At 42.6% G+C, this 24,956-nt stretch overlaps 1 protein-coding gene across 2 annotated transcripts in view; it reads left to right on the top strand.

The window, feature by feature from the left end:
• The window catches only part of syde2 (synapse defective 1, Rho GTPase, homolog 2 (C. elegans)), a 144,933-nt gene that overhangs the window by 109,609 nt on the left and 10,368 nt on the right, over positions 1 to 24,956 (top strand). Inside the window, exon 6 of one of the 2 annotated variants that reach the window (XM_063064798.1) lies at positions 16,117 to 16,348. In XM_063064798.1, the coding sequence (XP_062920868.1) occupies positions 16,117 to 16,348 (232 nt within the window). Of the gene's footprint in view, positions 1 to 9,019; positions 9,200 to 16,116; positions 16,349 to 24,956 lie in introns of those variants that run through there. The other variant, XM_063064799.1, reaches the window with a different exon arrangement.

Genomic DNA, 24,956 nt, shown 5'->3' with positions numbered 1-24,956 from the left:
TTGGAGTTCGAATGAAACTGTTGTTCCTTCCAGAATTTAAAAAAACGTAGTCTGTCCCCCCTCTGCACATGGGTCTCTTGTAAATATAAAATTTGTGCTTTAAGTCTCCGGAACACTTTAAAAACTTTTTTCCTTTTAATAGGATGATTAAGACCATTAGTATTCCAGGAGACAAAATTAATAATAGACTCCATAAACCCTAAAGTCAACCCGCAACAAGGAGGATTGACGATAGGCTCGACCCACGAACCAGGAAAGGGAACAGAACATACAAGAGATACCGGGAAGAAGAACGCAACCAATACTTCAATAATGTATATAGCCCAAGAAGAAAGAAACTAAAACGTGAATCCCCTCCCACCACCCCCCACCCCATGACCCCAAGGCTAAATCTAACGCAGACCAGTCCAAAAGAAGCAAGCACTAAAACTACTCCCATGACTTCCGGTATACGCTCCCTAAAAAAAGTGTATTGATGCCTTAATGGTTAATTAAAATATAGCTGATCATAAGAAGAAAAACTCAGAGGTAATGGAGCGAGTCAAGAACGCGACTTCACTCCATGAGCGCTACCGGAAGTCCCCCAGAAGTTTCTCTGTAGTATACATACTTTGAAAATAAAGGGTCTTTAAACTTAGAGCAATTCTGTAAAATGTTAAGTGCACCATAGCTGGCAGTAATGCCCCCTCTAAATCTGGTAATTAGATTGTGTCTCAGGGTATCTTTTCTTTAACTTGAAGACATTTTGCAGTCAAATATTAGAAGCATGGAAATGCTCCACTGCAAGTTTCACCAGAGCTGATTGTTCTTAAAATGCAGCGACTTGAACTTGTGTTCAACTAGAGGCGGTGCTCTCTAATTCTGGATACCCCCACCACAGGAAACATCCTCTCCACATCCACCCTATCTAGTCCTTTCAACATTCGGTAAGTTTCAATGAGACTCACCCCCACATTCTTCTAAATTCCAGTGAGTACAGGCCCAAAGCTGCCAAACGCTCCTTATATGTTAACCCCTCATTTCTGAAATCATCTTCATGAACCTCCTCTGGACTCTTTCCAATGACAACACATCCTTTCTGAGATGAGGGGCCCAAAACTGTTGACAACAGTGGCCTGACTAATGTCCTATAAATGCTCGGCATTATCACCTTTATTATTATTATTTTCTGTTTGCTAGATTAGGTATTGCATTAAACTGCTGCTGCTAAGTTGACAAATTTCTCGTCACCTGCCAGTGATAATAAACTTGATTCTGATTCTGATTCTGATTCTATTGTTCCTTTTACCACTACCTACCCCCCCCACCTATCTTCATATCATCCACAAACTTCACAAACTTTGCCACAAAGCCATCAATTCTACTATCTAAATCATTGACTAACAACGTCAAAAGTAACAGTCCAAATTCTGACCCTTGAGGAACACCACTAGTCACCGCTGCCTCCTACTGTCAGCCATTCCCTTAACCATGCCAGTACCTTTTCTGTAACTCCATTGGATTTTAACTTAAGATGCCTTATCAAATGCCTTCTGATAATCCAAGTAAATGACATCCACTGCCTCTCCTTTGTCCACCCTGCTTTTTGCTTCCTCAAAGAATTCTAACAGATTTGTCAGGCAAGATTTCCCTTCACAGAAACCATGCTGACTTTGACTTATTTTATTCTTCAAGTCTCCAAGTACCTTGAAACCTCATCCTTTCTTTCTTTTTCAATCTTTTTATTAGTTTCATAAAGATATAAACATGACATAGTAGTAGTAGTACAAAGTTATTGGGAATACATTGTTATAATTAACATGAGTGATTATAAAGCCAAATACTACTTAAATGATAAAACTCCCAATGATATAGGATACCAATGAATAATATAGAACAAAGAAAAATATCTAAACAAAAATCATGAAAGAGGAACAAAAAATAACCCCCGCCCAAAAAAAAACTAATCTAAACAGAATTAATCAACTAAACTGGAAAAAAAAAGACCTGGGCTGTTTTAACATCGTAAAAAATGGGAGAAAAGAAAACCTTAGTGTCGATGACTCCGTTCCTCTCAATCTCATCCTTAATAATAGATTCCAATACTTTCCCAACCACTGAGGTTAGGCTAACTGGCCTAAATTTCATACTTTTGCCTTCCTTCCTTAGTGTGGAGTGACATTTGCAATCTTCCAGCCCCCCCCCCCATAAGATCTGGGCTATTACACAACACCGATTCTACGATAACCTAAACAACAGGAATTCTGCAGATGCTGGAAATTCAAGCAACACACATCAAAGTTGCTGGTGAACGCAGCAGGCCAGGCAGCATCTCTAGGAAGAGGTACAGTCGACGTTTCAGGCCAAGACCCTTCGTCAGGACTGCTACGATAACCTTTTACCTTTGTGACGATATCCTGAGTTATTCATTGTGGACTGTACTTTTAAAAAGAGAGAGAGTGTGCAGCTGTACAGCACAAACAACTTGTTATTGAGAGAGAGAGAGGTGAAGACTGCTCACAGTTTGTTTGGGATTTCTGCAAGGACACTGCTAGCTTCTGAGTTCCTACAGAGAGAAAAGGGAGGAGCTACTGGATGGACAGCTGGTGTTCAGCACAGCAGTATTTAAACCAGCGTAGTTTCTTGTTTCGCAGGACACGCAGACACACTAAGGTATGGTGAAGTTACCACCATCCTGTTCAGGTGCCCACAAGTGTGGGACTGTCTGGCATGGAGGGACCACAGCACAGGATTGAGAAAAGCTGCAGAAAGTTGTAAACTCAGCCAGTTCTATCGTCAGCACTAGTCTCTCCAGCATTGAGGACACCTTCAAAAGGTGATGCCTCAAAAAGGCGGCATTCATCATTAAGGACCCCTACCACCCAGGAAATGCCCTCTTCTCGTTGCTACCATCAAGGAGGAGATACAGGAGCCTGAAGAGAGGCACTCATCATTTCAGGAACAGCTTCTTCCCTCTATGATCAGATTTCTGAATGGACCGTGAGCCCATGACACTACGTCTGTTTTTTTTTCTCTCTTTTTTGGCTCTCTTTTTGCACTAATTTTATTTAAAATGTTAATATATATATATTTCATTATTATGCTTTTCTTTGCATTAATATGCCAGTGAAACTGATTCTGATTCTTTAAGTCCTCCAACCTTTTTATGCATCAGTGTTTTTAAAAGTCCTCCTTTCCCATCAAAGTTGAACAGGCCTGTGGTTGTTATGCATAAGCCTATATAACCATATAACAATTACAGCACGGAAACAGGTCATCTCGGCCCTTCTAGTCCATGCCGAACTCCTACTCTCACCTAGTCCCACGGACCTGCACTCAGCCCATAACCTTCCATTTCTTTCCTGTCCATATAGCTACCCAATTTAACTTTAAATGACAACATCGAACCTGCCTCAACCACTTCTGCTGGAAGCTCGTTCCACACAGCTACCACTCTCTGAGTAAAGGAGTTCCCCCTCATGTTACCCCTAAACTTTTGCCCTTTAACTCTCAACTCATGTCCTCTTGTTTGAATCTCACCCACTCTCAATGGAACAAGCCTATCCACGTCAACTCTATCTATCCCCCTGTTAATTTTAAATACCTCTATCAAGTCCCCCCCCCCCAACCTGCTACGCTCCAAAGAATAAAGACCTAACTTGTTCAACCTTTCTCTGTAACTTAGGAGATGAAACCCAGACAACATTTTAGTAAATCTCCTCTGTACTCCCTCAATTTTATTGACATCTTTCCTATAATACGGTGACCAGAACTGTACACAATACTCCAAATTTGGCCTCACCAATGCCTTATACAATTTCAACATTACATCCCAACTCCTATACTCAATGTTCTGATTTATAAAGGCCAGCATACCAAAAGCTTTCTTCACCACCCTATCCACATGAGATTCCACCTTCAGAGAACTATGCACCATTATTCCTAGATCCCTTTGTTCTACAGCATTCTACAATGCCCTACCATTTACCATGTATGTCCTATTTTGATTAGTCCTACCAAAATGTAGCACCTCACATTTTTCAGTATTAAACTCCATCTGCCATCTTTCAGCCCACTCTTCTAACTGGCCTAAATCTCTCTGCAAGCTTTGAAAACCTACTTCATCAGCCACAACTCCACCTATCTTAGTATTATCTGCATACTTACTAATCCAATTTACCACCCTATCATCCAGATCATTAATATATATGACAAACAACATTGGACCCAGTACAGATCCCTGAGGCACACCACTAGTCACCGGCCTCCAATCTGACAAACAGTTATCCACCACTAGCCACCGGCCTCCAATCTGACAAACAGTTATCCACCACTAGTCACCGGCCTCCAATCTGACAAACAGTCATCCACCACTACTCTCTGGCATCTCCCATCCAGCCACTGCTGAATCCATTACTTCAATATTAATACCTAACGATTGAACCTTCCTAACTAATCTTCCGTGTGGAACCTTAAAGACAACATCCACCGCTTTACTCTCGTCAACTTTACTGGTAACCTCTTCAAAAAATTCAATAAGATTTGTCAAACATGACCTTCCACGCACAAATCCATGTTGACTGTTCCTAATCAGACCCTGTCTATCCAGATAATTATATATACCATCTCCAAGAATACTTTCCATCAACTTACCCACCACTGACGTCAAACTCACAAGCCGATAATTGCTAGGTTTACTCTTGGAACCCTTTTGAAACAATGGAACAACATGAGCAATACGCCAATCCTCCGGCACCATCCCCGTTTCTAATGACACTTGAAATATTTCTGTCAGAGCCCCTGCTATTTCCATACTAACTCCCTCAAGGTCCTAGGGAATATCCTGTCAGGACCCGGAGACTTATCCACTTTTATATTCCTTAAAAACGCCAGTACTTCCTCTTCTTTAATCATCATAGTTTCCATAACTACCCTACTTGTTTCCCTTACCTTACACAATTCAATATCCTTCTCCTTAGTGAATACCAAAGAAGAATTGTTCAAAATCTTCTCCATCTCTTTTGGCTCCGCACATAGCTGTCCACTCTGATTCTCTAAGGGACCAATTTTATCCCTCACTATCCTTTTGCTATTAATATGACTGTAGAAATCCTTTGGATTTATTTTCACCTTTCTTGCCAAAGCAACCTCATTTCTTCTTTTAGCTTTTCAAAGCCTACTCCTGTTTTTGAACAAAGGAATAATATTTGATCCCTCACACTACTAAAAGATTATGATTAATGCCCCCACTATCTCCTCCTATACTTCTCACAAAATCCCATCTTGTCTATCAGCCCCAGTGACTTCAGTGCCAAGTCAGAATGAGATTTATTGCTGTGTGTCGTGGAATTTGTTCTTTTTTGGCAGCGGTTCAGTGCAAGACATCAAAAGTTACAATGAAGAATAAAATAAATAAATAGGGCATAAAGGCAATATTGAGGTAGTATTCATGAGTTCATGGAGCATGCAGAAATTTGATGGTGGAAGGGAAAATGCTGTTCTTTATTGAGTTTTCAGGTTTCTGTACCTTCTCCTGTCTCATACTAATGAGAAAAGGACATCCTGGATGATGACATTTTGAACACTTCTAAGTGTGGCATGATAGCACAACACTTTACAATCACCAGCTATAAGATTGATGTTCGATTCCTGCCGCTGTCTGTACGGAATTTGTATGTACTCACTGTGACTAGTGGGTTTCCTCTGGGTGCTCTGGTTTTCTCCCACATTCCATAGATGTACAGTTAGGGAAAAAGTGAGTTGTGGCCATGCTATGTTGATATTGGATGGTGGCGACACTTATGGGCTGTCCTGGCAAACCTCACTAATTTGATTTGATGCACTGAATGTTATGATGTGCAGGTAACAAATAAAACTTATCTTTATGCCACTAATCTTTGTACAGTGCAATGTTTCAACTATCTATTCATTCACTAATCACTTTTCCTGATGAAGACAAATGCAATGTATTCAGTATGTCGACGGCACCCTCAACATCCATATCAGGTTCCCACGTTTGTCCGGAATTGCCCTGCGTAGTTTAATAGTTACACTCAGTGGCCACTTTATTAGGTACACCTGTACACCTCGTTGATGCAAATATCTACTCAGTCAATCATGTGGCAGCAACTCAAAGCATAAAAGCATGCAGACATGGACAAGAGGTTCAGTTGTTGTTCAGACCAAACATTGAATTGGGGAAGAAATAGATATGCAAATTTGATCATGAAATGATTGTTGGTGCCAGGCGTGGCGGTTTGAGTATGTCGGAAACAGCTGATCAGTTTCTGGGGTTTTTCCACTCACAACAGTCTCCAGAATTTACAGACAATGAATGGAGTGAAAAATGAAAAACATCCAATGAGTGGCTGCTCTGTCGGCAAAAGCGCCCTGTTAATGAGAGAGAGCAGAGGAGAATGGCCAGACTGGTTCAAGCTGACAGAATCAAAACGAGGTTTATTATCACCGGCATGTGACGTGAAATTTGTAACTCAGCAGCAGCAGTTCAATGCAGTACATAATATAGAAGAAAAAAAACAAAACATAATAACTAAATAGGGAAATCAATTACAGTATACATATATTGAATAGATTAAAAATTGTGCAAAAAATACTATATTTTTTTTTGAAAAAGTGAGATAGTGTCCAAGGGTTCAATGTCCATTTAGAAATCAGATGGCAGAGAGGAAGAAGCTGTTCCTGAATCACTGAGTGTGTGCCTTCAGGTTTATGTATCTCCTACCTGATGGTAACAATGAGAAAAGGGCGTGCCCTGGGTGCTGGAGATCCTTAATAATGGATGCTGCCTTTCTGAGACACTGTTCCTTGAAGATGTCCTGAGTACTTTGTAGTTTAGTACCCAAGATGGAGCAAACTAAATTTACAACCCTCTGCAGCTTCTTTTGGTCCTGTGGAGTAGCCCCCCCCATACCAGACAGTGATGCAGCCTGTCAGAATACTCTCTATGGTACATCTATAGAAGTTTTTGAGTGCATTTGTTGACATGCCAAATCTCTTCAAACTCCTAATGAAATACGAGGGGTGATTGATAAGTTTGTGGCCTAAGGTAGAAGGAGATGAGTTATACAGCCCTGGTTACATGCACATGCAGTTCAACTCTTTGAGTGATTATGCAAAAAGTTTGAGGTTAATAACTCATCAGGGGTGATTGATAAGTTCATGGCCTAAGGTAGAAGGAGATGAGTTATTAACCTCAAACTTTCTGCATAATCATTTAGAGTTGAACTGCATGTGCATGTAACAAGAGCTGTGTAACTCATCTCTTTCTACCTTAGGCCACGAACTTATCAATCACCCCTGCTGTGGGCACTTTCTGGAGGTCCAAGATCCATATGCTGCACGACCGCTAGACTTAAGTGTAGGAGGGGACTATGTTGAAAAATAAATGTGCTAGGTTTTCTAAAATTGGCTTCTTCTACCTTAGGCCACGAACTTATCAATCACCCCTCTTAGAGCCGCTGTCTTGCCTTCTTTATAACTACATCGATATATTGGGACCAGGTTAATCCTCAGAGATCTTGACACCCAGGAACTTGAAACTTCTCACTTTCTCCACTTCTGATCCCCCTATGACAATTGGTATGTGTTCTTTCGTCTTACCCTTCCGGAGGTCGGCAATCAGTTCTTTTGTCTTACTGACGTTGAGTGCAAGGTTGTTTCTGCGGCACCACTCCACTAGTTGGCATCTCACTCCTGTATGCCCTCTTGGCAATACCTGAGAGAGTAGAGCAGTGGGCTAAGCACACACCCCTGAGGTGCACCAGTGCTAATAAGTCAGCAAGGAGGAGATGATCCAATTGCAGAGGGAGGTACAGAGGCCCAGGTTCTGCAACTTCTCAATCAGGATTGTGGGAATGATGGTATTAAAGGCTGAGCTATAGTCAATGAACAGCATCCTGAGGTAGGTGTTTGTGTTGTCCAGGTGGTCTAAAGCTGTGTGGAGAGCCATTGAGCTATTGTGGCGATAGGCAAATTGCAATGGGTCCAGGTCCTTGCTGAGGCAGGAGTTCAGTCTAGTCATGACCAACCTCTCAAAGCATTTCGTCACTGTAGGTGTGAGATGTGAGTCATTAAGGCAGCTCATATTATTTTGCTTAGGCACTGGTATAATTGTTGCCTTTTTGATGCAAGTGGGAACTTCTGCCCATAGCAGTGAGAAGTTGAAAATATCCTTGCATACTCTCACCAGTTGGTTGGCACAGGTTTTCAAAGCCTTACCAGGTACTCCATCGGGACCTTACACCTTGTGAAGGTTCACGCTCTTTAAATACAGCCTATCATCAGCCTCTGAGATAGAGATCACAGGGTCATCAGATGCAGCAGGGATCTTCACAGATGTAGTTGTATTCTCCCTTTCAAAGTGGGCATAGAAGGCATTAAGTTCATCTGGTAGTGAAGTATCGCTGCCATTCATGCTATTGGGTTTCACTTGGTTGGAGGTAATGTCTTACAAACCCTGCCAGAGTTGTCGTGCATCCAATGTCGCCTCCAACCTGGTTTGTAATAGTCTCTTCACTCTTGAAATAGCCCTTCGCAAATCATACGTGGTTTTCTGGTACAGACCTGGGTTGCCAGACTTGAATGCCACAGATCTAGCCTTCAGCAGACAACGTACCTCCTGTTTCATCCACAGCTTTTGGTTTGGGAATGTACAGTAAGTCTTTGTAGGCACACACTCATCCACACAGGTTTTAATGAAGTCGGTAACAACTGCAGCATACTCAGCCAGGTTTAAAGATGAATCCCTGAATACAGCCCAGTCCACCGATTCAAAGCAGTCCTGTAGGTGCTCCTGTGCTTCCCTTGTCCATACCTTGGTCCTCACTACTGGTGCTGCAGTCTTCAGTCTCTGCCTATACTCAGGGATTGGAAGTACAGCCAGGTGATCAGACTTTATGCAGTTAGGGTGTGGAATAGCACGGTAGGCATTCTTGATGGTAGTGTAGCAATGGTCCATTGTGTTGCTTCCTCTAGTATTGCAAGTGATCTGTTGATGGTAATTGCTTCGTGATTTTTTCAGACTGGCCTGGTTAAAATCTCCTAAAACAATGGTGAAGACAGGAAGGCAACAGTAACTCAAATAACCAAGCATTACAACAGTGGTGTGCAGAAGAGCATCCCTGAACGCACAACACGTTGATCTTTGAAGTGGATGGGGTACAGCAGAAGACCACACTGGCTTCCACTCCTGTACCTAATAAAATGGTCAGTGAGTGTATATGTCTATAGAACAGTTCTAGATTCCCATTAACATTGGCAGTTCATAACTCTCTTTGCCTCTTATTACAGTTTTCACATCCCATTGGATTCTTTTGCAATAAGCCTGGCATTGCCCCCCTTTCTTTGTTTCCCATTAGAAACCATAGAAAAACTACAGCACAGAAACAGGCCTTTTGGCCCTTCTTGGCTGTGCCGAACCATTTTCTGCCTAGTCCCACTGAGCTGCACACGGACCATATCCCTCCATACACCTCCCATCCATGTATCTGTCCAATTTATTCTTAAATATTAAAAAAAGAACCCACATTTACCACCGAAGCCACCCCCCCCCCAGTGTTCCCTTTAAACTTTTCCCCCCTCACCCTTAACCCATGTCCTCTGGTTTTTTTCTCCCCTTGCCTCAATGGAAAAAGCCTGCTTGCATTCACTCTATCTATACCCATCATAATTTTATATACCTCTATCAAATCTCCCCTCATTCTTCTACGCTCCAGGGAATAAAGTCCTAACCTATTCAACCTTTCTCTGTAACTGAGTTTCTCAAGTCCCGGCAACATCATTGTAAACCTTCTCTGCACTCTTTCAACCTTATTTATATCCTTCCTGTACTTTGGTGATCAAAACTGAACACAATACTCCAGATTCGGCCTCACCAATGCCTTATACAACCTCATCATAACATTCCAGCTCTTATACTCAATACTTTGATTAATAAAGGCCAATGTACCAAAAGCTCTCTTTATGACCCTATCTACCTGTGACGCCACTTTTAGGGAATTTTGTATCTGTATTCCCAGATCCCTCTGTTCCACTGCACTCCTCAGTGCCTTACCATTAACCCTGTATGTTCTACCTTGGTTTGTCCTTCCAACGTGCAATACCTCACACTTGTCTGTATTAAACTCCATCTGCCATTTTTCAGCCCATTTTTCCAGCTGGTCCAAGTCCCTCTGCAGGCTCTGAAAACCTTCCTCGCTGTCTACTACACCTCCAATCTTTGTATCATCAGCAAATTTGCTGATCCAATTTACCACATTATCATCCAGATCATTGATATAGATGACAAATAACAATGGACCCAGCACTGATCCCTGTGGCACACCACTAGTTACAGGCCTCCACTCGGAGAAGCAATTCTCTGCTACCACTCTTTGACTTCTTCCATTGAGCCAATGTCTAATCCAATTTACCACCTCTCCATGTATACCTAGCGACTGAATTTTCCTAACTAACCTCCCATGTGGGACCTTGTCAAAGGCCTTACTGAAGTCCATGTAGACAATATCCACTGCTTTCCCTTCATCCACTTTCCTGGTAACCTCCTCGAAAAACTCCAATAGATTGGTCAAACGTGACCTACCACGCACAAAGCCATGTTGACTCTCCCTAATAAGTCCCTGTCTATCCAAATGCTTGTAGATTCTGTCTCTTAGTACTCCCTCCAATAACTTACCTACTACCGAGGTTAAATTTACTGGCCTATAATTTCCTGGATTACTTTTCGATCCTTTTTTAAACAACGGAACAACATGAGCCACTCTCCAATCCTCCGGCACCTCACCTTGTAGACAGCGACATTTTAAATATTTCTGCCAGGGCCCCTGCAATTTCAACACTAGTCTCCTTCAAGGTCCGAGGGAACACCCTGTCAGGTCCCGGGGATTTATCCACTTTAATTTTCCTCATTCTTTGTATCTCTTTTAGCACCTAGAGAGTTTTAGATTTGACACCATAAGACAGCAGCAAAATTAGGCTATTCGATGCATTGAGGCTGCTCCACCATTCCATCATGGCTGATTTATTTTCCCCCTCAATCTCATTTCTCCTGCCTTCTTCCTGTAACATTTGATACCCTTATTAATCGAGAGCCTATCAACCTCTGCTTTAAATATACCCAATGCTGGCCTCCACAGCCACCTGTGGCACCAAATTCCACAATTTCAGCGACACTCTAGCTAAAGAAATTCCTCCTCATCTCGTTTATAAAGATAGCCTTGTATTCTAAGACTGTGCTCCCTAGTCCTAGACTCTCCCACTATGGGAAACATCCTCACCATGTCTACTTGATCTAGACCTTTAGGAGCCTTTAGTTTTGCTGCTAAGGCTATGCCATCATTGAAATCGAGAGGCCTGAAGTGTATTTGCAGACCTTCTAGTATGCACTGCATGTCACGTTATTGATGTTTTCCACTGGCCCAGCTCAAACATTCTTATCACTGGTTTTGTTCTTTCGCGTTCTTTGAATACCAGCAATAATCTGAAATGGATGGGGATGATTTTCTGGAATGAAAGATGTGCTGGTATGCAGGTCCTATAGGTGACTTCCATTTCGTACAGAATTTTATACAGTGACCTCTTTGTACAAAAAAAAACTTTAAACTAGCTTAACACATACTTAATTATTTTGTTTAATCCTGTTCACTGAAATAGGAAGTGTTTGAAGGAGCAGCAGTGTCTGCCAGTTTCAAGTGAAAAGTATGTTTTTTGTGTTATAAAGTTACTTCTATAAAACTGGCAATCAAAGCCAGTGATTGTTGAATTATAGACTGTGTGAGAGATAACAGTGGCTTTTTTGATTTGAAGGCAAAAAATTTTTAAGCACCTTTTAAAGGAAATCATTTAAAAGCATTAAACGGATAAATCTGACATGAAACTGTGTTCCTCATGTCTATTTATAAAAATGAATATGTGAAATAAAACAGGGATTTGAAACCTTCTTTGTTGCTAAAGTCTTTTCTATAACCGTAAAACATATGTAGGAGCAGAATTAGGCCATTTGGCCCATCCGGTCTGCTCCGCTATTCTGTCATGGCTGATGAATTATCCCTCTCAATCCCATTCTCTTGTCTTCTCTGCACAACCTTTGACACTCTGACTAATCAGGAACCTACAGTGCCTATAAAAACTATTCGTGCCCCCCCCCCACCCCCAGAAGTTTTCGTGTTTTATTGTATTACAACATTGGATCATAGTGGATTTAATTTGGCTTTTTTTGTCACTGATCAACAGAAAAGAAAACTTTCGTGTCAAAGTAAAAACGGGTTTCTATAAAGTGATCTAAAGTAATTATAAATATAAAACAAAATACTTAATTGCATAAGTATTCACTCCCACCCCCTTAATATGACACATCAAATCATCAATGATGTAGCCTATTGGTTTTAGAAGTAACATAATGGAATATCTGGTTTTGGAAACCTGTGTGCAGTTAAGAGGTTTCAATTGATTGTGGTAAAAATAACCTGTATCTGGAAAGTCCAACTGCTGGTGAGCTAGTATCCTGGCAAAGCCACACCATGAAGACAAAAGAGCACTCTAAGCAACTCCACATAAAGGTTATTGAAAAGCCCGAGTCAGGAGATGGATAGAAGAAAAATTTTGTCAATGACTATCCATTGGAGTACAGTTAAGTCAATTATCAAGAAATGGAAAGAATATGGCACAGCCGTAAATCTGCCTAGAGTAAGCCATCCTCAAAATTGAGTGGCTGCAAGAAGGGGACTAGTGAAGGAAATTACCAACAGACCTATGACAACTCTGGAGGAGTTACAAGCTTCAGTGGCCGGGATGGGAGATGCCCAGATGTTTCAGCAGTCACTGCTTTATGGGAGAGCGGCAAAGAGAAAGCCACTGTTGAAAAAAACTCTCATGAATCTTGGTTAGGGTGCCAGAAGGCACGTGGGAGATTCTGAAGTCAGCTGGAAGAAAGTTCTAGAAACATAGAAAACCTACAGCACAATACAAGCCCTTCGGCCCACAGTGCTGTACCTAGGGTTACCCATAGCTCTCTTTTCTAAGCTCCATGTACCTATCCAGGAGCCTCTTAAAAGACCCTATTGTATCCACCACAGTCACCAGTAGCCTATTCCACCCACTCACCACTCTCTGTGCAAAAAACTTACTCCTGACTTCTCTTCTGTACCTACTTCCAAGCACCTTAAAACTATGCCCTGGGAAAAAGCCTCTGACTATCCACACGATCAATGCCTTTCATCGTCTTATACATCTCTATAAGGTCACCTCTCATCCTCCTTCGTTCCAAGGAGAAAAGGCCAAGTTCACTCAACCTATTCTTATAAGGCATGCTCCCTAATCCAGGAAACATCATTGTAAATCTCTTCTGCACCCTTTCTATGGTTTCCACATTCTTCCTGTAGTAAGGTGACCAGAACTGAACAGTACTCCAAGTGGGGTCGGTAGTTCTATGGTCTGATGAAACCAAAATTGAGCTTTTTGGTCATCGGATTAACGCTGTTTGGCATAAGACAAACATCGCACATCATCAAAAACACACCATCATTACTGTGAAGCTTGGCAGTGGCTGCACCATGCTGTGGGGATGCTTCACTGCAGCAGGCCCCGGAAGGCTTGTGAAGGTAGAGGGTAAAATGAATTCAGCAAAATACAGGGAAATCCTGGAGGAAAACTTGATGCAGTTTGCAAGAGAACTGCGACTTGGGAGAAGATTTGTTTTCCAGCAACACAATGACCCAAGCATAAAGCCAAGGCTACACAAGAATGGCTTAAAAACAACACCAAGCTAATGTCCTGGAGTGGCTAAGTCAGAGTCCAGACCTCAATCCAATTGAGAATTTGTGGCTGGACTTGAAAAAGGCAGTTCACTCACAACCCCTGTGCAATCTAACAGAGTTTGAGCCGTTTTGTAAAGAAGAATGGGGAAAAATTGCAGTGTCGAGATGTGCAAAGCTGATAGAGACCTATCCACTCAGACACAAGGCTGTAATTGCTGCCAAAGGTTGCTCTACTAAATATTGACTTGAAGGGGGTGAATACTTAAGCAATCAATAAGTTTGTGATTATTTTATAAAGCTGTCTCCTTTTAAACTCTTCTCTCTGTAGGCTGACATCAACGCGCTTGCGCAGTCATGCCCCGATCAAACCGCTGAAGATATAACTGTGTTCTTTTAAACTCTTCTTGCTGTTCTACCTGGCTGACATCCACACGCTCGCGCAATAGTGCCCTGATCAAACTCTATATTAACAAGCAATAGTACTCATACATCCCCTTTAAACCTTTCTGCTCTCAGCCTAGACCTACGCCATTTTTTATTTGCACCCCGTAAAATGACTATTTTACCCTATCTTTGCCCCTCATAATCTTATTATAGCCCGTCAACCTTCAGTGCTCCATGGACAACTACTACTTATAGCTGATACACTACAGTCCAGGTAACGTCCAGCTGAACATTTTCTCAGAATTATATTTATTATCAGTTACATATGTCATGAAATTTGTTTTTTTTTTGTGGCAGCAGTAGAGTGCAATAGACTACAAATTTTGTTCCTCTCCATGCCTTGTGGTGCATTGGGCAGCAACCTTGCCATTTCTTTAGCCTTTGTTTGTTTCTTATGAGGCTGAGTTGCTATCTTGACGCTCAACCCAGAGGAAAGGGGGCAAGGAGCCAGCCCGATTCGAATCCGGGATTACTCACCTTGAAGTCTGGTGCGGGTGCCACTATACCACCAACCAGATACAAATTAAAGTTAGAAATGTATTAAAAAAAAAATAAAAACGTGGTGCAAAAAGAGAGCAAGAATAATGGAATCAATGAAAGAGCACACCAACATGGCAGACAACCGTTGTGCAAAAGACAATAAACTGTTCAAATTAAAAAAGTAAAATGATAATGAATTGATTCGCAATAAATATCAAGAACGTGTGGTGAAAAGTCCTTGAAAGTGAGTCTATAGGTTGTTGGAATATTTCATTGATGGGGCAAGTGAAATTGAGTGACATTATCCCCTTTGGTTCAAAAGCCTGATGATTGAGGGGTAATAACTGTTTCTGAACCTGAAGATGTGAGTCCTGAGGCTCCTGTGCCTTCTTCCTGATGGCAGCAGCCTGAAGGGAGCATGATCTGGGTGTTTGGTGTCCCTGATAATGGTGCTGCTTTCCTGTGACAGCACTCCGTACAGATGTTCTCAATGAAGGGGAAGGTTTTACCCATGATGGACTGACGCAGCCCACCAGTTTTTGTAAGATGTTACGTTCAAGGGCATTTGTGTTTCCATGACATAATTTGTGTTTCCATAAAAGTCGCTGAAGTTTTAGATGTCATGCTGAATCTTCACAAACTCCTAAGGAGTGTGGGGTATCTGGGGTGCCACATCTTGAAGGGCTGGAAGGGCGTATTCTGCACTGTATCACTAAATTTTAAAAAATCTTCTTGCAGGCAGCCACAAAACAAAGAAACACAATAGAACCCATTAAAAACTCCACACACAACAAAGACTGTCAAATATCCAGTGTGTGAACAAAACAGAACAAATCATACAAGCAAAAGCAAGTAATAAATAGCACAGTGAACATGAATTGCTGAGTACCTGAATGTGAGTCCACGTTCATGGAGTCAGTTCAGTGCTGGGGCGAGTGCCAGTGGCTGCAGGCCACAACCATGGAGCCAGATCAGTTCTGAGGCAAGTAAAACCTCACAGAGCAGTGAGCTAAACACCATTTCATCCTTTGCCCTTTGCCTTGATGCCTTGATCTTTTTCATTGGGCTTGGCGCTTAAATCAGCCAAACAACAGAATGATTTTTGCTGTCTGGCCTGGATCCCGCTGCTTTGAGCTAGCCCCAAGTCCACTCCAGCAATGGCTGCCGTGGCTCTACCTGCATTCCCAAGAGTCCAGTTCATTGAATCTTCCAGGATACTGCAAAAACGCTGGGTCATACAGATGGTTCAAAAGCTCAACTCTCAAAGGGAAATTACAGGCTGCAGATTGCGGTAATCAGAGTCCAGAAAAAGTGTAGTTAATAGAATAGTTAGTAGTTTTGTTTGCTGCCTGTAAAGCGTCACCATGTCTCACCAGCACCATCTTTAATTGGCTTTCTTTCATTGATCATTCATCAATTTGCCTTTGTTTTTTAACCACAGGCAACACTGAAGATGCTGCTGGATCATCTGAAGCTTGTTGCTTCGTACCATGAGGTCAATAAGATGACCTGCCAGAACCTGGCAGTGTGTTTTGGGCCTGTACTCCTAAGCCAGCGGCAAGAGGCCTCCAACCATAGCAATAGGGTTTTCACAGACTCCGAGGAGTTGGCCAGTGCGTTGGACTTCAAGAAGCACATCGAAGTATTGCATTACCTACTTCAACTCTGGCCAGGTGAGAGAAGATTTATTTTTAATTGTGTAGTTGTACCAAATTAAATTTTTAATGAATTCCACTTTGGAAAAAATAATAAACACAAGAGATTCTGTGGATGCCGGAAATCCAGAACAACACGTACAAAGTACTGGAGGAATTCAGCATGTTGGGCAGCATCCATAGAATAAACAAACGACATTTTGGGCTGTGACCCTTCATCAGGATTGGAAAGAAAGGGGAAAGAAGTCAGAATAAGATGATGTTGGGGAGTATAAGCTGGCAGGTGATAGGTGAAGCCAGGAAGGTGAGGGAGGGGGGAATAAAGTAAAAAAACTGGGAGGTGATAGGTGGAAGGGATAAAGGGCTGAAGAAGAAGGAATCTGATAGAGGAAAGTGGACCATGGGAGACAGGGAAGGAGGAGAGCATTATTATTATCGGAAAAATAATAATGTGCATTGGGTCATTATATACTCTTCTCATCTACAGAACTGATGAGAGATTTTTTATAATGACAACGTTGAACAAAAATGATAGCGAAATTAATTCCCTGAACTCTGTTATTTCCATTACAATGTGCAGTGTTGATCTAGTTTCAAAGACCACATTGAAAACTTAAAAGCTATTTGGCCAAGTGATTCAGGGCTTTCTCCTGGACATGGAAGTAATTGACACCTGAATGATCACTTTGGACATTGGACCTATCTACTATTTTTCTTGTAAAATGGAAAATCTAAATCCCTTTGAATATTATTCATCTGTAGTCTCACTTCATTTGGATAATTGCTTTTTGAATTTCAACCTTACCAAAATAAATGACCATGTTAAACTTCATACTTAGTCGGTCCTCTATTCCTTTTCTTAGATGCTGCCTGATCTGCTGATTTCCTCCAGCATTTCATGTGTGTTAAATTCCACTTACCATATTTCCACCCACTGACTCAATCTATCAACTCTGAATGGCCACTTTTTTAGGTACCTCCAGTTCATGGTCTTCTGCTGCTATAGCCCATCCACTTCAATGTTCGATACGATCGGAGTCGCTCTTCTGCACACCACTGTTATAACGCATAGTTATATGATGTACTGTCGCCTTCCTATCAGCTTGAAACAGTCTGGCCATTCTACTCTGACTTCTCTCATTAACGAAGCGTGCTTACCCACAGTGCTGATACTCACTGGATGTTTCATTCCATGGTCAAATTCACTTAGATCACACTTCTTCCCCATTCTGATGTTTGGTCTGAACAACAACTGGACCTCTTGACTATGTCTGCATGCTTTCACACATTGAGTTGCTGCCACATGATTGGCTGATTAGATATTTGCATTAACAAACATGTGTACAGGTGTACCTATTAAAGTGGCCACTGAGTGTATATTCTGTTGTAGAATTGCAATGCCCTCTTCTAACTACTTTCATTTAGAACTTGCAGCCCAGGGCAACTCAGCTCAAATAAAGCAAAGTCAAAGTCGAGTTTATTGTCATACACTCAAGTCCTTGTGTGCACAGGTCACAGACACATAGCATCATATAAGCAGCATTCATAAGGAAAGCATAAATATTACACAATTTTACAAGAAAACACAATAACAAAAAAGGTCCATTTAAGTACAAAGTGGACGTAGTGTCGTCCATGCTATTACTTATGGTCTACTCAAGGCCAATGTTCCCACTAATATTCTTTACAGCCGCGCAAACCAACCATTGCTCCGAGCAGGAAATCTTTACACAGCCTGAGAACTGCACGGTATTTTATAATAACACTATATAAAAAAAATTCCAGCTGTGCAGCAACGAAGGCTATGCATGGGAGCATTTCAGTTTCTGCGCTGCCATGCACCCATGCAGTTTAGAGAGAAGAGTGCTCAAGAGCAAGCCCTCACTGAATCCTTTCAGTAGCAGAGTAAAATCCAAAGTGATTGTTCAGGTGTGGAGGTGGTGTTGATTAGTTTCATGCCCAGGGGAACGTCCTGAATCACTTGGCCAAATAGCTTTTATGTTACCAATGTGGTTTGTGAAACTAAAACAACACTGTACATTCCAATGGAAGCAACAAAGTTCAGTGAATTAATTCCTCTCTCACTTTTGTTCAATGTTGTCATTAAAAATATCCTACATCAGTTCTGTAGATGAGAAGACTATACAATGATTTAAAGTAAATTAATAATAATGCCCTCCTTCCCTTTTTCCTCTTCTATCAGATTCCACCTCTCACCTCTCAGTGAGAGAAGATTTCTTCTTCTCCAGCCCTTTTCGTTTTCCCTCATCTCCTCTCCTCCAGGCCGAATGAAGGGTCTTGACCCAAAACATTGACTAATTATTCCCCTCCATTGATGCTGCCTGACCTGCTGAGTTCATTCAGTATTTTGTGTGTGTTTTTCTGCATTTACAGCATCTGCAGATTCTCTCGTGCTCATTATTTTTCCCAATATGGAATTCATTAAGAATTTAAACACAAGAGATCCTGCAAATGCTTATAGTAATAAAACCACCAGTTTTAAATTGCTCAACATACTATTAATCTACCAAGACTTTTCCAAACATGTAGCCAAAATTGTATTCTTTCCAGCACCTGTTAGTTAATTTAAAATATTATACATTTACAGTTTTATTGTTATGACTCGTTAGTCTGTAACGCAAAGGATCACATGTCAGATAAATGTGCTCTGCAGCATGGGTTCCCAACCTAGGGTCCATGGATCTCTTGGTGGATGGTAAGGCTTCATAGCATAAAAAAAGGTTGAGAAGCCCTGGTCTACAGGCTGTTGAACATTGTACTGTTTGCTCTCCATGCCCCAGAACATATTGGTGCATTTCTACACTGCCATCCTCACATCAGCCGTCGCTGTCTGGTCTGGTGTAGCATCCTCTCGCGATATACGAAAACTACAGCAAAACTGTCATGTTGGCAGTAAAGGTCATTGTCTGCAGTTTACCACCACTGTAGGACTTGTACGTATCCAGGACAGAAGCGGCAGAAAAAATCATTGCAGATACTACCCACCTTACAAACTGCCGGTTCCAAAAGCTCCCTTCTGGAAAATGCTTTAGGGCTATTAAAAGAAAAACTTAACAAATTTTAAAACTTTCTTTCCAGAGATGATTAATCTGGTCAACCATTCTAGTTAGCCCACACCGCCCCCCACTCTATCAGTTACCCCTCCCCCCTGTCACTACACTGCACCATAAATACTAAACCACTTATCATCATGTACACCTCTATCAAACCACTTCGCATCCTTTTTCTCTCCAAAGAGAAGAGTCCTGGTCACTCAACCTTTCAAAAGTTAAAATTCAAAGTACATTTATTATCAAAGTATGTATGCAGTATATAACCTAGAGAGATTCATCTCGCAGACGGCCATGAAACAAAGAAACACTATGGAACCCACTCAAAGAAAACATCAGACATCCAAAGTGCAGAAAAAGACCAAATCACACAAAAGGCAAAATATGAGCAGTTAATACACAGAATATAAAACATCAGACAACAGAGTCCTTGAAGCGGTCTTCTCCTATCATTTTGGATCTCCCCCTCCCCCTCCCCCTCCCACTTTCAAATCTCTTACTAACTCTTCCTTCAATTAGTTCTGACGAAGGGTCTCGGCCTGAAACGTCGACTGTACCTCTTCCTAGAGATGCTGCCTGGCCTGCTGCGTTCACCAGCAACTTTGATCTGTGTTGCTAGGAATATTGAGTTTAGTTGACTACAGGCTACAGAGCCAATCCACTCTGATGAAAATCATGCAAAATAGCAATACAAGAATGACGTGCTGCATCCTGATAAATCACTTATCAGTTCGTTAACTGAGAAATCAAAGGGTACATTTTCACAATATTTTTGCTCATTTTTGCCCTGGGCAAATTAACTGATGACTTCTTTTATTCAAGAACTATTTTCAGAAAATGCTTGCAGTTCAGTTACGTCCAGAAGGAATTTTTCCCTTGGCATTTATGGGAATACACATTGCTTCTACATTCCTCTTTTCCCAGTACAACTGAAATTGCAGCTAAATTGGTCAGGACTGAGGTTATTTCACAAATATTTTCATAACCATAAAGAGTTTTAAAGCATGGAATTTATTCCTGCTGTATTATCCATATAAGGACGATCAAGGGTCAGTGTTGGATGCCATACACTTGTACATGTATTAGGAATTTGCTGTGGTGTGCTGGTCAGAGCATGGCGTGCAGCAAAGAAACAACAACATTTTACATAAAAATAAAGTTAGAAGTAGGAATATGGTATAAAATGTGCATAAATACCTAAATACCAGCATGTATTTACAATGTAAACAGCATTATAAAAAAATGGTTTAAAATGTTTACAGTGCAGTGACGAGGTAATAGATGCGGGGGGGGTGCGGGTGGTGCTGAGGGCCCTAGAATGGTTGATCGGATTAACTGCTTGGGGGAAGAAACTTAAGAGAGTGTCAAGTATAGAAAATGATGAGTGGTATAGATAGGGTAAATGCAAGCAGGCTTTTTCCACTGAGGCTGGATGAGTCAAGAACAAGTAGATGAAAAGTGAACAACAGGAGTTCTGCAGATGCTGGAAATTCAAGCAACACACATCAAAGTTGCTGGTGAACGCAGCAGGCCAAGCAGCATCTATAGGAAGAGGCGCAGTCGACGTTTCAGGCCGAGACCCTTCGTCAGGACTAACTGAAGGAAGAGTGAGTAAGGGATTTGAAAGCTGGAGGGGGAGGGGGAGATGCAAAATGATAGGAGAAGACAGGAGGGGGAGGGATAGAGCCGAGAGCTGGACAGGTGATAGGCAAAAGGGGATACGAGAGGATCATGGGACAGGAGGTCCGGGAAGAAAGACGGGGGGGGGGGTGACCCAGAGGATGGGCAAGAGGTATATTCAGAGGGACAGAGGGAGAAAAAGGAGAGTGAGAGAAAGAATGTGTGCATAAAAATGAGTAACAGATGGGGTACGAGGGGGAGGTGGGGCCTAGCGGAAGTTAGAGAAGTCAATGTTCATGCCATCAGGTTGGAGGCTACCCAGACGGAATATAAGGTGTTGTTCCTCCAACCTGAGTGTGGCTTCATCTTTACAGTAGAGGAGGCCGTGGATAGACATGTCAGAATGGGAATGGGAATGGGATGTGGAATTAAAATGTGTGGCCACTGGGAGATCCTGCTTTCTCTGGCGGACAGAGCGTAGATGTTCAGCAAAGTGGTCTCCCAGTCTGCGTCGGGTCTCACCAATATATAAAAGGCCACATCGGGAGCACCGGACGCAGTATATCACCCCAGTCGACTCACAGGTGAAGTGATGCCTCACCTGGAAGGACTGTTTGGGGCCCTGAATGGTGGTGAGGGAGGAAGTGTAAGGGCATGTGTAGCACTTGTTCCGCTTACACGGATAAGTGCCAGGAGGGAGATCAGTGGGGAGGGATGGGGGGGACGAATGGACAAGGGAGTTGTGTAGGGAGCGATCCCTGCGGAATGCAGAGAGAGGGGGGGAGGGAAAGATGTGCTTAGTGGTGGGATCCCGTTGGAGGTGGCGGAAGTTACAGAGAATAATATGTTGGACCCGGAGGCTGGTGGGGTGGTAGGTGAGGACCAGGGGAACCCTATTCCTAGTGGGGTGGTGGGAGGATGGAGTGAGAGCAGATGTACGTGAAATGGGGGAGATGCGTTTAAGAGCAGAGTTGATAGTGGAGGAAGGGAAGCCCCTTTCTTTAAAAAATGAAGACATCTCCCTCGTCCTAGAATGAAAAGCCTCATCCTGAGAGCAGATGCGGCGGAGACGGAGGAATTGCGAGAAGGGGATGGCGTTTTTGCAAGAGACAGGGTGAGAAGAGGAATAGTCCAGATAGCTGTGAGAGTCAGTAGGCTTATAGTAGACATCAGTGGATAAGCTGTCTCCAGAGACAGAGACAGAAAGATCTAGAAAGGGGAGGGAGGTGTCGGAAATGGACCAGGTAAACTTGAGGGCAGGGTGAAAGTTGGAGGCAAAGTTAATAAAGTCAACGAGTTCTGCCCCTCGTACCCCATCTGTTACTCATTTTTATGCACACATTCTTTCTCTCACTCTCCTTTTTCTCCCTCTGTCCCTCTGAATATACCTCTTGCCCATCCTCTGGGTCACCCCCCCCCCCGTCTTTCTTCCTGGACCTCCTGTCCCATGATCCTCTCGTATCCCCTTTTGCCAATCACCTGTCCAGCTCTCGGCTCTATCCCTCCCCCTCCTGTCTTCTCCTATCATTTTGCATCTCCCCCTCCCCCTCCAGCTTTCAAATCCCTTACTCACTCTTCCTTCAGTTAGTCCTGACGAAGGGTCTCGGCCTGAAACGTCGACTGCGCCTCTTCCTATAGAGGCTGCTTGGCCTGCTGCGTTCACCAGCAACTTTGATGTGTGTTAGATGAAAAGTGAACTGTTTAAGGGAAACTTCTTCACTCAGAGGGTGGTGAGAGTGTGGAACGAGCTGCCAGCTGAAGTGGTGAATTCAAGTTCAATTTCAACATTTAAGTGAAATTTAGAAAGGTGCTTGGATGGGAGGGGTATGGAGGGCTATGTTCTGGGTGCAGGTTGATGGGACGAGGCAGATTAATAGTTCAGCATGGACTAGATGGGCCAAAGAGCCTGTTCCTGTGTTGCAGTGTCTATGACTCTTAAGTTTTTGTTATAATAGTCCTATAGTGCCTTCCAGAAGGGCGCTTTTGGAAAAGGCAGAGTGGATAGTGCCTGCAATGATTTTTTTCTGCTCACTTCTTCGTCCTGGACATATACAAGTCCTGCAGTGATGGTAGACTGCAAACATTGACCTTTTCTGATGACCTGACAGCTCTCTGTAGTTTTTGTATATTGTGAAAGGATGCTGTACCAAACCAGACAGTAATGGTTGATATGAGGATGCTCTCTCTGATGACAGTGTAGAATTGCACCAGTATGTTCTGGGGAAAGTAGAATTTTACTAATTCCCGCAAGAAATACGCTGTCTGGTCTCAAAACTCTACTAGCAAGTACGGTACTTGGCAAGGAATAGATTTAAATAGCATTTGTTGATTATTGAGAAATAAACTCCTGAGCGTAAGGAAGTCTATATTTTCAGGAAGTAGAAATTCTTCCACCCACTCGTTTATTTTATTAAACTTACCAATTTCTGACACTGAAGATTTTAACTGCATGATTTTTCAGGTTTTGTTTAGCTTGAGGGATATGAGAAATATTTGAATGTGTTTCTACTGAAACAATTAGAGATCTTGCAAGGCAACAGCTCATTATATTTTTGCTGGCTGTTCTGTCATGTGGAATGTTTATTTTGGTGGTTTTGACTGATGTAGAGTCATAGAACACCACAGCATAGAAACAGGTCCTTCAGCTCATCCATTTCATGCCAAAATACTGTTCTCCCTAGTCCCATCAACCTGTACCTGGACCATAGCCCTTCATACCTTTGTTTGTTGCCATGCTTACCCTTAAAGTCTGAGGCTTGTGCTTGAATTCATAGCAGACTTTTAGTATGAGGTGTCATCTCTTATGTTGTATTACTGCAGGTCAGGTCGTACTAATGACTGAGTTTTTTCAGGGCATCAATGAAGGTAGAGCAGTGGATGTTGTGTATGTGGATTTTAGCGAGGCATTCAACATGGTCCCTCATAGGAGGCTCATCCAGAAGATTAAGATGCATCTATCCATAGTGTCTTGGCCATTTGGATTCAAAAATAGTTTGCCTATAGAAGAGGCACAGTCTTTGATGGGTCTTATTCAGGTTGGAAGTTCATGAGTACTGTTCTGGGATTCATAGAACACTGCAGCAAAAGCACAGAGCCCATGGCCCATTATGTGCCAACCTTTTAACCTACTCCAAGATCAATCTAACTCTTCCATCCTACATATTTGTACCAGGGTTCCATCTGTTTGTGATATAGATGTATTTATCTGATACCTAGGCTGTCAGAAGCAGGTCGTTGGGTGACAGTCAGAGGGGGGAAAGCGAAGGTGAGCAGACAGGTAGTGCAGAGCACCCCTGTAGCCATTCCCCTGAATAATAAGTTTACCATCCTGGATACTGTTGGCGGGGATGACCAACCAGGTGTGAGCCACGGTGGCAGGGCCTCCAGCACTGAGTCTGACCCTGTGGTGCAGAGGGGTGGGACGGAGAAGAGGAGAGCTGTCGTCATTGGAGACTCTATAGTCAGGGGGGCAGACAGGAGATTTTGTGGACGTGAGAAGGACACCCGCATGGTTTGTTGTCTCCCGGGTGCCGGGGTCCGGGATGTCTCTGACCGGGTGCACGACATCCTGGTACGAGAGGGAAAGCAACCAGAAGTCGTGATACATGTTGGGACCAACGACATAGGCAGGAAGAGGGATGAGGTCCTGAAGTGTGAGTTTCGGGAATTAGGCAGAAGGCTGAAGAACAGGACCTCAAGGGTGACGTTCTCAGGATTGCTGCCAGTGCTACGTGACAGAGATGGTAAGAATTGGAGGAGATGGCAGTTGAATGCGTGGCTGAGGAGTTGGTGCAGGGAGCAGGGTTTTAGATTTTTAGATCATTGGGATCTCTTCTGGGGAAGGTGGGACCTGTACAGATTGGATGGGTTGCACCTGAACTCGAGGGGGAGCAATATCCTTGCAGGTAGGTTTGCTAGCATGGTTCGGGAGGGTT

Source organism: Mobula hypostoma, chromosome 12 (genome assembly GCF_963921235.1).
Source record: "Mobula hypostoma chromosome 12, sMobHyp1.1, whole genome shotgun sequence".
NCBI lineage: Eukaryota > Metazoa > Chordata > Chondrichthyes > Myliobatiformes > Myliobatidae > Mobula > Mobula hypostoma.
This window is presented reverse-complemented; position numbering and strand designations above follow the sequence as displayed.